Source organism: Podarcis pityusensis (assembly GCF_964106645.2).
Source record: "Podarcis pityusensis genome assembly, chromosome: 3".
NCBI lineage: Eukaryota > Metazoa > Chordata > Lepidosauria > Squamata > Lacertidae > Podarcis > Podarcis pityusensis.
The window spans coordinates 3,019,089-3,033,279 of NC_138026.1; the positions used below are offsets into that span (position 1 = coordinate 3,019,089).

The following is a 14,191-nucleotide window of genomic DNA, read 5'->3' on the forward strand; positions in this document are numbered from 1 at the left end:
ATAGGAAAAGCTGGAACACTAGGAGAGCGGCTTCTGAATTCCAGTCAAAATGCCTTATGCATCTTTCATCCCTGTGAAGCAGCATGGACCTAGAATTATAATAATAATCATGCTTTACAATGATATGGCTCTTTGTTTTGAGTATGGAAAGCATTTTTCAACAACCATAAATTGTTAACTCTCAGCAAACCCTTGTGGGGGGTTTTCAGTGTTATTTTAAAAAGCCTTTAAAAAAATAACAGCAAATCAAAAATTCTGCAAGCACATAATCAACTGCTTAAGAGGGATTCTAGATGGACAGTTATAACAGAGCTACATTTGAAGCTTGTATTAACTAGATAGTAACAGTGAAATAAATACACTTATGCACAAGCTCCCTCCAGTCAATAATATTGAGTTCACCAAGAACAAGTGGGAACTTCCGCTTGCCAACACCATGATAAGTAGCATGTGTTGTATGACACTTAGCTATTATGTGTAACAAATCAGTGTACACACAGGGGCTCTAAATCAGTAGTACTAATTCTTCTGAGCCAGACAAAACATTCAGTGGGTGTTAAAGTGTTAGTGACATAAATAGAAGATTGTCTAACGAACTGATCTTCAAAACACGCTGCTGGCATTATGCCCATTCTCTTCACAAGTTCTTAGCATGGGCAAAGTGCTTTAAGGATTACGCTATCAAGGGGTCCAGTGAGCCAACATTCCCTTACATTATTCTTCCCTAACAAAACTTCCCTAACATTATTCTGGCAGTATGATGTTAAGCTAATTGCACCATCTTATTTTATTTTTAACTACAAGCATTAGAATAACAATGATAATTGTTGGCTGGCCATGTCTGTCAGACTTTGGTAACTATGGAGCAGTGTGGTAAGAGGTTTGGGAAGATATGGCTTCCCTACTTGAACATTTTTGTAGAAGAGGGGATTTCAACAGGTGCGGAGATTTCTATCCCCCACATCTTTTTAACACCTATGATTTTTGCTTTCCAGTGTTCCTCCATAGTTAGCATCCTGCTTAAGAAAATGAACCATTATTTTATGCCATATTGTAGAAGCCTCCTTCTAATACATCCATTTATCCATTTTACACACAGAAGTCATAGTACCACTGTATTCTGCCTTGGCCAGACAACATCTGGAGAATATTGACAAGCTGGAACGTGTGCAGAAGAGATGATCAAGGGTCTGAAAACCAAGCCATATGAGGTTGAGGGAGTTTAGTATGTTTAGCCTACAAAAGAGGAGATGGAGAGGAGATAGGAGAGCCATCTTCAAATATCTCAAGGGCTATCACATGGAAGAGGGAGCAAGTTTGTTTTCTCCTGCTCCAGAGGCTAGGACCTGAACCAGCCTATCAAGTTACATGAAAGGAGATTCCGACTAAGCATCAGGAAGACCTTTCTGACAGTAAGAAGGTAAGAGCTGTTCAACAGTGGAATGGTCTCCCTCAGGAGATTGTGGACTTTCTTTGCTTAGAGGTTTTTAAGCAGCGGTTGGATGGCCATCTGTCATGGATGCTTTAGTTGAGATTCCTGCATTGGGCTAGATGACTCTCAGGGTCCCTTCCAACTGTACAGTTGTATCATTCTATGACAAGCAGGTCTGAACAAGCTTTTTGGCTCCTCTCTCCAACTTCAGCTCTCACCTTCTGTTCTTTTTATTCTAAGGAAGGTTCAGAACACTCTGAACAAAATCACAATTTGTCCAGTAATAGGGCTGGCCATCTCCAGAAAGGCAAATCAAGTAGCCTCATAATAGTCAAAACAAAAAAATTCCTTCCAGTAGCACCTTAAAGACCAACTAAGTTAGTTCTTCATACCAAGAACTAACTTAGTTGGTCTTTAAGGTGCTACTGGAAGGAATTTTTTTGTTTTGACTATGGCAGACCAACACGGCTACCTATCTGTAACTCATAATAGTGATTCTGGTAGAACACTAAACCACAGGCTTGGATATGCTTAGCTTAAGTGAACATTTGCTCACTTAAAAACTGCTGAGACTTGATCTGGACTTTCCTAAGCTATAGTGCATATAGTTTATGGCTCAGTGTTGCTGCCAAAAAATCCACAGGAGTTTGGCCAGCATCTACCAGGCAGCTTAGCTGAACCATTGTAGATACATAAAGATTACAGTACCTCTGATTTAAAACCATGGTAGCCTTTCAGTGGCTTTTGTTTTACTTACAAAGTGTATGCATGAGGAGAAATAAAAACAGTTGGCTTTGAGTAATGAATGGTGCAGTCTCATACATCTCTACTCGAAGGTAAACACCACAGTGTGCAGTGGGACTTACTCCCAGTAAATTGTGTACAGGATTACAGCTAAGATTGTCCCACACACTCTTAAAAGCTCAAGTCAAAATAACAAAGACTGCATGGTGTAGTGGTAAAAGTGTTGAACTAAGACCCGGGAGACTGCAACAATCCCCAGTGTTATCTGTGCCTGATTCCCTCACATTTTCCTTCCTCACAGGGTGGGTTCTGTCAGTTGGCCCAGAATTGGGTGAGATGTAATGTCTAACTGGAGCAGGCCGGGGTATTTTCTGTGGTTGCCTCCACTGGAAGGTTTTTTATAACACAGTTGACCCTTCCCCGCCACTGCCCTTCTGGCAAAATTGTCTTGGGTGAGCCCCTGAGTGACATGCTCTGTGGACCTCATTACAGCTAGAACAATCAAGATGTCGATGGCCCATCAGGGGGCACATTGGAAGATGGCCAACAATAACATCTCTCCGACCCACACGAGGTAATTAAGAGGCTGATATGGGGAGTATGCAGCCTCCCTTACCCCCCCCCAAGGAGATGGGGGGGACTGCCTTGCCAGCTGTGTCCATAATTCACACCCGGACTCGAAAGAAGGGGGTGTGGGCACTTGGCACGAAGCCCTCAAGTGAGGCCAGTCTCCTCTGACGCTGTCTCTAATCGCGCACTGGTTCGCATTAGCTCGAAAGATATAATTGGAAATATATAATTGGAAAGAAGCTAATGGACATACATCAAGTGAAGATTGGGAGTAAAGACTGCTGATTAACGGATCTCTGTGAGCGGAGCGACGGGCTGGACAAATAAATCAAGTGATGAATCATCATTAAAAGACTGGTATGTTGGAGTGAAACGGAAAGGGGGGGGACGAAAAAACTTTTCTTTTTTTGCCTTATGTGAGTATTAATAACCCTCCCCTCCAGAGAGAAGAATCGTTGCATTTTATTAATCACAAGCAGGATTTTAAGAACTGTGTGGAATGAATTACTGATCAAACAGAGGACTGGTAGAAACATCGGGGAACGGAGGAAAGTTTTATGACGCAGTTTCAAATGGCGTCTCGCTAAGACAGACTTGCCTAAGAAGGATGAGGGGGAGGAGGACCAGGGTCATTGGAATGTGAATGTATGGTTATCGGAATGTGATACTGACCTGGCAGAGCCCTCTGAGATATGTTTGGCAAGCCTGGAGAAATCAACGGACAGACTGAGGGAAAATTCTTTACGGAGGTGTGGAAATGGCGTCTGTCCTTTATGTGATATGATTTTTGGAGAGTGTAAAACCCACACAGAGGATGTTTGTTTTCAACCCGCTTGTGAAGATTATCAGAGATCGCAAAGAAAGGAATATATGACAACAACAACAAGATGAGGAAAGTAACAAAGAGACTATCTGGACAGAACTGGATAGAACTGTTTAATTAAAGCAGCAACATGAGTGATGTTTGGACCCCTTTCGGAGCTTGAAGTATGGGTGCCCCCAATAAAAATTTAAAAATCTGGCTGTATAATTTGGAACTAATGTGATTTGGAAATAATGTGATTTGATTGGCCTATTAATAAAAATTAATTTTTAAAAAAATAGAACAGTCAAGATGTCTGGCTGGAACTGGGGGGGGGACAGATACCCCTAAACATTTTGTGAATCTTTGTACTTTTGTCCATTTAATGTATTCCCCCCCCCGCCACCGATTTCAACTATAAAATGGTGATTTTCTTGAGTCAAAATGACAGTACAGTACTCCTAAACATTTTTTTTAATAAAAAAGCACTAGCTAAAACTGTGTACGGAGAGCACCACCACAGGACCATCCTGTTTTTCAATACCACTTGGGGCAGTTTAATTCCGGATTCCCTCTCTTGGTGCCGGGGACTGTCCCTGCTGCTCCGCACTTCCCTTTGCCCCACCACTTCCCCCCAGGAAAACCCGCTCTTTACCGCTGAATTGAAGTCAACGTCCCATTCCAGTTTTCAAGATCCAGTTTCGGATTTTCAGCGAAATGACATTTGCTCCAGTTCAGCGGTGAAAAGGGGGTTTCCCTGGAGAAAGGGGGGGGGTAAGCGGAAAGCTGCCCGGCCTCAGGGTGTCTGAAGCAGCCCCCCTCGGGAGGACGGGCGGGCCGGGGGCAGCTTCCCTGCGCCTCCCCGGCCCTAGACTGTGGTGCGCGGAGGGCCCACGCTCTGTCAGAGAAAAAGGCAGGCTATAAATAAATATATAACAATATAATATACAGTGGTGCCTCGCAAGACGAAATTAATTCGTTCCGCGAGTTTTTTCGTCTTGCGGTTTTTTTCGTCTTGCGAAGCACGGTGTCGGAAAAGTTTTGGAAAAGCTTCAAAAATCACCAGAGTCTTCAAAAACCTCAAAAAAGGCTACCACACCGCGTGCTATGAGTTGCTCCTCGAAGTCAAGTCGCAACTGTATTCACGGTTTTAAGCAAAAGGAAACAAACTTGCAAGACGTTTTGCGAGTTTTCCGTCTTGCGAGGCATTCGTCTTGCGAGGTACCACTGTACTGTACTACTAAATTGCTGCTGAAGAATAACCCAGGGGTAGTTTCCTGTTTCCTTGAGATGCCCGAGTTGGCTTTCCCAGAGCTGCAACCCTAAATCGTTTGCAAAATCCCAGGCAGAGGGAGGGAGATGCGGGTTCAGATTCTGCCAGCTGCACAGCGTTGCTCGGAGTGAAGAGGCTGGAGGCGTTTGCAAAAGGCACCTTCTTGCTGCGGGAGCCTAAATGGAAGCAAAACAGCCTCCTCAGGTCCCTTCTTCCCCTCCACCTTTCTCCCCCTCCCCTGTCAAGGGGGAGGCGCGCATCGGTACACGCGTGCCTTTTATTTTACTCCACCGATTCCCCCGACCCACAACCTGCTGGGGCCGCTGCGTGGACGAACCCGAAGTGCCGAGTCGCGCGGACTCCGTTTCCCGCGCACCTCTTGGGGCGCATCTGAAGAGGCGGCGCCGCGGCTGCGCACGGAGCGCCGGGCGGCGTCTAGTTGCCGTAGCAACGAGCGGAGGCCGCCGCCGGCGCGCGCTGATGTCTCTGCCGGAGCCCGTGAGGAGGCGGCTGAGCTCCTTCAGCCGGACTGTCTTCACGGACAACAACCGGACCGGACCCGGGAGCAGCGCCGCCGACAGCGTGCCGGGTGAGTGGCGGGCGAGGGCGCCGCAGGGGCCAGCTAGGAAGATGGCGGCGGCGGCGCCGTCACGTGGTCGGGTGCCCGGAGTCGCGATGGCAGGGCGCCGGGCGGCGGGGAGGCGGTGCAGAACCCTGGGCTGTTGCAGCTGCAGTGGAGAGTGCGGGGGTTTGCAGTGAATGCAAGATCAGGGGCTCCTCCCAGACCAAGGAATGCCTAATAAAGACCTTATTATTCATTTGTTAACTGCTGCCACATTAATAATTGCCAGGTTTTGGAGGACTCACTATAAATCTCTTCGAAGCTTGCCTGTCGTAGATATGGGACTCCATACTTACGGATAAACTAATGGCCTTACTACAACAAGAGCACCATACGGGAAAGATAAACACAAGCTTTTATACAACGTGACCGCCTTTTATTGGATATGCACGGCCTCCATCCACCAGCAACACAGGGAACGTTGTGGAATGACACTTTCATCTGACTATACTTCCAATGAACCTCATCTGGGATTGCTTTTGTTACATTTTCACTTTTTGTGATGGCTCTACACCAACCTGCAGCTGTTATTGTTGCTGTTACTATTTTTTCTCTACTTTATATCTAATTCATTTGTAACTGAAAATCAATAAAACACACCAAAGAAGCAGCAGCTCCTAGTGGAAATGGGTTCTTCGTTTCAGGCCACTGTCCACTTCAACTCTGCAAAAACGTGTGGCTTTCTCAGGAGCTTTTGTAAAAGCGGGTAGCAACTTGTGTAATTTTGAATGTTACTAGCATGAGGCATATAATATGCTTTTTAAAATTCCATCGCATCCAAATGTTTATTTAAATTTTTCTGAATCGCAGAATCATAGAGATGTAAGGAACATCGAGGGTCATCTCCTCCAACCCCTTGCAATGCAGGAATCTCATGTCAAATTCTGTAATGAACCCAGGGGATGGAACAGTGTGGTGTAAATGAAAGCTGAAAAGAAACAAGGCAGATGTCAGGAAGTAGTATTTTTGACACTATGAAAACATGAAATAGCTTGCAAGACGTTTGCTGAGGCAAGAACTCCAGAATCAACTGAGAAATAATGGCTTATTTCCTGAAGGAACTGAAAAAGATTTCTATAAGTCATAGAATTGGAAGGAACTCTGAGGATCTTCTAATCCAGACATTGGCAAACTCGGCCCTCCAGATGTTTTGGGACTACAACTCCCATCATCCCTAGCTAACAGGACCAGTGGTCAGGGATGGTGGGAATTGTAGTCTCAAAACATCTGGTGGGCCTAGTTTGTCTGTACTTGATCTAGTCCAACCCCCTACAATGGAGGAATCTCAACTAAAGCATCCCTGACAGATGGCCATCCAACATCTGCTTAAAAACCTCCAAGGAAGGAGAATCCACCACCTTCCGAGGGAGTCTGCTCCACTGATAGAACAGTTCTTACTGTCAGAAAGTTCTTCCTGATGTTGAGTTGGAATCTCTTTTCTTGTAACTTGAAGCCATTTGTTCCAGTCCTACCCTCCAGAGCCGGGGGGAAAAGCTTGCTCCATCTTTCATGTGACAGCCTTTTGATATTTGAATATGGCTCTTAGTCACCTCTTATCCAGGCTAAACATACCAAACTCCCTCAACTGCTCCTCATAAGTCTTGGTTTTCAGACCCTTGATCATCTTGGCCACCCTCCTCTGCACACATTCCAGCTTGTCAATATGCTTCTTAAATTGTGGTACCCAGAACTGTACACAGTACTCGATATGTGGTTTGAACAAGATAGAATAGAGTGGTACCATTACTTCCTTAAAAAAAAAAATTGTATTGAAACTTTTCAGCAATAAAAACAGATTAATCTAAATAAAAAACAAAACAACATAAAACAAAAAAAGAAAGAACGGATTATTTGGGCTTAGAAGTTCAAGCATGTCTCTTAGAACTGTGCTTTTTTCAGAAGCATCTCATTCACCTGAAACCTATGGATATTTTACTTCAAAGTAACTGTGCAAAAAGTTGTAGCCTTCAACATATAGAAGGGAAAACGTCTGAAGTGGCTGGTGGGTTCTTTCCTCTGTCTCTCCAGATAATGAAATCGTCTCCAGTTTGCCCTTGCAGATGTCCCTCTATTTCAACCTCTGCTTTTTCCCATTTTGGTGGGTCAGCAGTATAGTGATGCTGCAGCTGAAGGTGAGTTCAGAAGACAATTGGTACTCTTATAATCCTATTGCATCTGCTGTTGTTCTGTACAAACTCTGCAAGAGAGAGACTAGTAATGGTGCATCTACATACCTTGTAATAGCCGTACTTCTATAATAAGATTGAGAATGTTCTGAGTGGTGCTTATTTAAAGAATTTTGTATCCCACTCTTCAGCCAGAAAAAGCTCGCAAAACAGTTTGCCTATCAGCGCAAACAAGGCAGTCCTAATGTTTATAGTCTAAAGAACAATCACACAACGGAAAAAGAGATAAGGAGGGAGGATGAAATAAGTGGTGGCCAAACTTTTTTCAAAGAGGGCCAGATTTGGTGAAGTGAAGTGAAGGGACATGAGGGCCAACCAAAGAGCCAACCAAAATTGTTGAGCTTTGTTTAGGATTGAAGTTGTTGAGCTTTTTTTTTATGATTTTACCCCAGGAAATAAACTGCCACAGGAGCTGGATTAAACCGACCAGGGGGACAGATTAGGCCCCCAAACCGGACTTTGGACGTGCCTGATAAGCAAACTCTGTTATAGGTTCCTAGTTATAAGGTCTTCTAATGACCAGCCAGAGTGGAAAAGTTCAAGGAGATAACAGTTAATGGTCTCAGCTGCATTGATGGAGTGACCCTCCATCCCTTTCCTCTGCTGCAGCCTGGTGTAATGACTGCTGCCAGTCAGGTGACAGCTGATAAGAGGGAGGGGCCTGACTTCTCAGCAGAGATGGCTCTCCATTCCTTCTCTCCCTCCCCTGCTGTAACCTAATGAAATGGCTGTGGTCAAGTGACACTTGCAGACAGGTTTATAACATAAGCAGGCAAGTTGTGTTTTTTTTGGGGGGGGGACACAGTTAGATTCTCAGTGTAGCCTTATGAGGCTTTGCCCTCGGGTGGGAAAAATATTGTGCCCGAGAAAGGGAAGTGGGAGTCAACAGACACTCAAGGAATAGTTTCAGAGAAAAAGCTTTATTTCTACTATCCATGAAGGAGCAAGTGTGATAACTCACAAAAAGCATGCACGAGTTCACAGTCATGTGCACAAGCATATATACCCTTCCAGTTCCCTCCCCCTTTTCTCCTCCTTCTTCCAGAGTCCTGCCCCATGAATTCCTCTGAGCATGAACAGAAAGCTGTCTTGGGACTATTGTGGACTCTTGGCGCCCTTCCCAGGAAAGGGGGGAGTGAGAAGCCAAGGGGTTTCAGAGTGTTCAGATATGTTTCAATCTCTTGTTCTGGCATAGTTCCCGGAAAGAAAGTTGCAAGTCAAATGTACTGTTTGGCAAGGTCAACTATAGCCTGAGAAGCGACCTTTGTTACAGCAGAGCGAAATGTTTCTGATGCTTAGCTAATGCCTTTTAGGTGCTGAGAAAAATTATTTTGAAAAGCTTTGAGAAGCTTTGAGCCTGCTTTGGTGGGGGGTGACTTCGGGCCTAGGTGGGGTCACCTGTCCTCACCTCCTACATCAGTATAGTATGGATTCCAAGAATATGACAGTCAATTGGCCAATGGTAGTACAGGCATACCTCAGAGATATTGTGGGTTCAGTTCCAGACTACTGCCATAAAGCAAATATTTCAATAAAGTGAGTCACACAACGAGTGGGGGAGCTGTGTGGCTTTGCCGGCGGCCTCCCCTTTCCCTCTGCACGCCCGCCAGCTGCGCCCCGTCAACCATATGGGTGGCAGGCGTGCAGCTTCCTTCCTAGGCCCTCTTAGGAGGAGAGCAATCCCTGCAGAGGCTTAGGATGGAAGCTGCGCCCTGCCAACTATATGGCTGTCGTGCGTGCAGCTTCCTTCCCAGGCCCCCGCAGAGGCTTGGGAAAAGATTGACAACTCTGGGAAACGGGGGTGGGGCGCCAGAGGGATCTTTGCACCATGGCGGCGGATATGCTTAAGACGGCCCTGCAACCTTAATTAATGTGACGCAGAGACACAAAGTGAGCGCATGCTGTTGGAAAAATGGCGCCAGTAGACTTGTTTGATGCAGGGTTGCCACAAACCTTCAATTTGTAAAAAACACAATTATCTGTGAAGTGCAGTAATGCGAAGCGCAACAAAACGAGGTATGTCTGTATTTAATTTTTTGTCATTTTTTGTCATTTCTCAATTTTAGTATCCAGTCTTACCAGACTACTACAAGTTCATCTTGGTGACAGTCATTATATTAACCTCTCTGATTGAAATGATCCGCTTGTACCTAGGATACATGGGGAATTTGCAGGAGAAGGTAAGTTTGCCTCACACCCATGAGGAATTCAGTAGCAGTTATCTCAGACTAATAGATTATTAATATTGAATAACCTTTCTTAGGTTACAGCCTTCCCCCAACACATTTAGTAGCTGGACTCAGTCCTGAAGATAAGATACCACACAGACATGCTGGTTAGTCGCATACATGGTTTTTTTGTAGACATTTGTATGGAGGAGCTTCTGTAGAGCAGTGGCCAAGACAAAGTGTGAAAGCCGGGAAGCAGCTTAGTAGGTAGTCTCAGTGAACCACTGCAGAGGGAAGTTCCTACCCTCTTCTGAAATATTTTAAAATGGAATATTTTAAAAGTCTCTTAAGTGGTGCACAATGGTAAAACAAAAATGCAGCATACTGTAAAACCAATAAGCAGTAATATAAAAGCATTTTAAAAAATAAAAGAGGAATTGATGCATTCAAACACATAAAACAGGTCTCGTCTTAATGGGTCAGGGAAAGCAGCATGGAGTAAAGAATGCTATTGGCCACACAGGGCCGTTGTAAGAGTTGAAAAACAGTATGTGAAGCACTTTGAGTACTTGAAATACGCTACAGAAATGTTAAGTATTAAAAAAACACAGTGCTAGTATTAGTAAATGCCATTCTGGAATGAAATGTAAAAAAAAAAACAACCTGGGATATAATGTGGATCTGGAAGGAAATGGAACTGACGTGTATCTGTCTAACAAAGAATAAGGTTAAGACTTTGGGGCTGCACTTTTCCTATACACGTTTACCTAGGAATAATCCCATTAAATACAGTGAGATTTACTTATGAATAAACAAGCACAGAAGCGCATGGTGGATCAGCCTAACATGCTGTCTGCAATTCCAACATTCTAAAATTCTATTCAGTGCTTAATCTGATTAAGGTTTTAGCCTTGCAGTTGCATGGATTAGTAAGAAATGAAAGAAATGCTCCTGAGTATGTGCAGAGCGTGTTTTCCTAGCTACTGAAAAAATGTTACACACAAGATGCTTAAGCAGTCAGGGTTCAGGCCTCATCATGGGACTGAAACTGCCTTGGGCGCGCTGGTTGATGATCTCCGGCGAGCTAGGGACAAAGGTGAGAGCTGTTTCCTAGTTCTGCTGGATCTCTCAGCGGCCTTTGATACAATTGACCATAACATCCTTCTGGACCGTCTAGAGGGGCTGGGAGCTGGGGGCACTGTTATACAGTGGTTTTGCTCCTTCCTCCTGGGCCGTGTTCAGAAAGTGGTGGTGGGGGATGAGTGTTCAGACCCCTGGGCCCTCACTTGTGGGGTGCCTCAGGGTTCCGTCCTCTCCCCCATGCTTTTTAACATCTATATGAAGCCGCTGGGAGAGATCATCAGGGGGTTTGGACTGGGTGTCCATCAGTATGCAGATGATACCCAGCTCTATCTCTCTTTCAAATCAGAACCAGTGAAGGCGGTGAAGGTCCTGTGTGAGTGCCTGGAGGCGGTTGGAGGATGGATGGCGGCTAATGGATTGAAATTGAATCCTGACAAGACAGAAGTACTGTTTTTGGGGGACAGGGGGCGGGCTGGTGTGGAGGACTCCCTGGTCCTGAATAGGGTAGCTGTGCCCCTGAAGGACCAGGTGCGCAGCCTGGGAGTCATTTTGGACTCACAGCTGTCCATGGAGGCGCAGGTCAATTCTGTGTCCAGGGCAGCTGTCTACCAACTCCACCTGGTACGCAGGCTGAGACCCTACCTGCCCGCGGACTGTCTCGCCAGAGTGGTGCATGCTCTAGTTATCTCCCGCTTGGACTACTGCAATGCACTCTACGTGGGGTTACCTTTGAAGGTGACTCGGAAACTACAACTAATCCAGAATGCGGCAGCTAGACTGGTGACTGGGGGCGGCCGCCGAGACCACATAACACTGGTATTGAAAGACCTACATTGGCTCCCAGTACGTTTCCGAGCACAATTCAAAGTGCTGGTGTTGACCTTTAAAGCCATAAACGGCCTCAGTCCAGTATACCTGAAGGAGCGTCTCCACCCCCATCGTTCTGCCTGGATGCTGAGGTCCAGTGCTGAGGGCCTTCTGGCGGTTCCCTCACTGCGAGAAGCAAAGCTACAAGGAACCAGGCAGAGGGCCTTCTCAGTGGTGGCACCCGCCTTGTGGAACGCCCTCCCATCAGATGTCAAAACGATAAACAACTACCTGACATTCAGAAGACATCTTAAGGCAGCCCTGTTCAGGGAAGTTTTTAATGTATGATATTTTAGTGTTTTTTGGTTTCTATGGAAGCCGCCCAGAGTGGCTGGGGAAACTCAGCCAGATGGGCGGGGTACAAATAATAATTATTATTATTATTATAAGCATGTTGATTTCAGGTGCTTAAGCAATAGTAGACAGCATGGTGGGTCAGAGGCACTTACTTGGCCTCCATGCAGGTGAGGCACTGCTGCTTATTGAGAGGAGCGAGACAGTGGCAAGGTCAGAACACTGCAAATGCAGTGACCAGTTCAATCCAGTGTGTTTCCACCACCACACGCTCCCCGCCCCTTCCCTGTATGCAGCAGCATCTCACCTACCAGGAGCTCAGGTAAGCAGCTCTGCCCCACCGTGCTATTTGCTTCCGTGTTTCAGTCTGTATTGGATTAAGGGGCGTACCTAGGGGTTGGTTAGGTTGGGCCCCGCCAAGGGCTCAGGCCCGGGGGGCACAAAAACCACACCTCTCAACTCTGACTGAGACTGGCTAGGAGCCTGTCTGTCCCTCGGCACGCTCTCCAAGCTGCTCTTCCGCTGCTCTGGGCAGCTGGGCGAGGCACACAGGGATGGCGGGGAGGAGGGCAAGGGCGCAAGGAAGCCTGTGTACACCTCTGATTGGATTATGCGCTACATGTTTAGGATTGGGGTGCTAGTGGGTTTCTCCACCCCACCCACTTCCTTCTCCTAATCATGGTCTCTTCATTCTGACTTTTGTTGCCTGTGTAAATCCTACCTCTTTATCCTGAAAAATGCTGTAAGGTCAGAACCTGCTGCTGCAACTGTGACCCTCTTTCCTACCAGTGTAGGGGGAGACAGGTGAGAATGTGAGCAATACAATTTGTCCTCTGCTGCTGTCCAGGGCAGCTAAAGGGCAATGCTTCCTGTTGAAGAGACACAAACTAGCACTCCCTCGCTTCCCCCGGCTCTCCCCAGTCCTGTTTGTATTCTGTTCCCCCTGTCAGCAAAATGACATCTGGCTGAGATGTCTGAGTGAAAAGTCTGGTGGGGTTGGGTCTGAGTGAAAAGTCACTTCGTTGGCAGGGTTCTCTTGAAAGCTGCAGCCACAACAACAGAAGCAGAAAATCCGCAGAAGTCGAAAAGCTGTTTAATGAAATCTCTGTGGCTCTTAGTTTCTCAGTGTTTACACTTTGGACACAGGTGTTAGAAAGTCTGACCAATAAATTTTCTACTACTGAGTCGTCATGCTGCCAGGAGGTTAGTATATTGATACAACCCCCCCCCTTTATTTTTTTGCCTTTAATAGGTTCCTGAACTAGCTGGCTTTTGGCTCCTGAGTCTCCTTTTACAACTGCCCTTAATTCTCTTCCTGCTTTTAAATGGAGGTCTGAAAATCCAGCCCTTGGAGCGAGCAGTGAATATCGTCTTTGTAGTCTTCCTTGTCTTCCAGGTTGTTACTGCATTCATTGCCCTCAGAAGAATGGTGAACCAACTGGCAAATCGCTTCCGTCTTCATGAGTTTGACCAGCTAGATCGTCATTTCCGCTCTGATAACCTAAGCTGGCATAAAATGAGAGTGGAGGCTCCATGGGATATGAGGCCACGTGTGGAGGAAATTCGCTCAACAAGTTCTAGTTGGACATCTGCCGTGAGGGCTTGATGCAGAACAGCCACCTGCCCATCTTCCTTGGTTCCTGTTGCCTTAATTATTTGGGTTTCTGAGAATCTGAACTTGTTCCAGATAACAAAAAAGCTACTCTTCTGCTAGGAACCTGTAAGATGAGCATTACCACCAGTGTCTTCACTGTGAGCCAATTCTGTTGTGATAAAAAATACTAACACAGGAAAAATGTGACACTGGAATGTAAAACCTGCATGTATTTTGCAGGCATGATTCATGAGGTTAGCTTTCTACACAATCTTTCCAATTGTATCTTGTGTTATCCACATGGATGTGCCTTCCCCTGTAACGCTTTAGCATGTATTCCTCTTTAGACATTTTTCAGTGAAGGAAAAATGTTATATCAGCAGTAGCCCTCAGATTCACAGTTGTTTTGGACTTCTAAAAGTCTTTATGTTTTTATACTTTGCTTAATTTTTAAATGTGTTTTCTTAATATTTCAATAACTGTTGCAAAGGAATATTTTGTAAAAATAAATTGGTGTTAATATATTCTATTGAAATATTTTACTGCAATTGGCTAT

The 14,191-nt window shown here is 45.5% G+C and overlaps 1 protein-coding gene and 1 long non-coding RNA gene across 2 annotated transcripts; one reads left to right on the forward strand and one right to left on the reverse strand.

Annotated features, from left to right (window-relative positions):
- The first annotated feature begins 5,231 nt into the window (after positions 1 to 5,231).
- TMEM17 (transmembrane protein 17) lies at positions 5,232 to 14,159 on the forward strand. Its single transcript, XM_080997499.1, has 4 exons — positions 5,232 to 5,410; positions 7,472 to 7,575; positions 9,696 to 9,809; positions 13,294 to 14,159. Exons 1-4 carry the CDS (start codon positions 5,302 to 5,304, stop codon positions 13,645 to 13,647), a joined length of 681 nt encoding a protein of 226 aa, XP_080853625.1. The 5' UTR covers positions 5,232 to 5,301; the 3' UTR covers positions 13,648 to 14,159.
- On the reverse strand, positions 5,716 to 9,178 carry LOC308472524. The gene is made up of 3 exons (XR_013983551.1): positions 9,045 to 9,178; positions 7,678 to 8,441; positions 5,716 to 6,371 (listed from the first exon to the last, which is right to left on the reverse strand). It is a non-coding gene; the product is annotated as an uncharacterized lncRNA (long non-coding RNA).
- Positions 14,160 to 14,191: the final 32 nt, after the last annotated feature.

What these genes read in the sequence shown, in the direction of transcription:
- TMEM17 (XM_080997499.1), top strand. Translation starts at nt 5,302, where the DNA reads ATGTCTCTGCCGGAGCCCGTGAGGAGGCGGCTGAGCTCCTTCAGCCGG. An exon ending in CGCCGCCGACAGCGTGCCGG is followed by an intron (nt 5,411 to 7,471) that starts GTGAGTGGCGGG and finishes CTGTCTCTCCAG; the next exon opens with ATAATGAAATCGTCTCCAGT. An exon ending in TAGTGATGCTGCAGCTGAAG is followed by an intron (nt 7,576 to 9,695) that starts GTGAGTTCAGAA and finishes TCTCAATTTTAG; the next exon opens with TATCCAGTCTTACCAGACTA.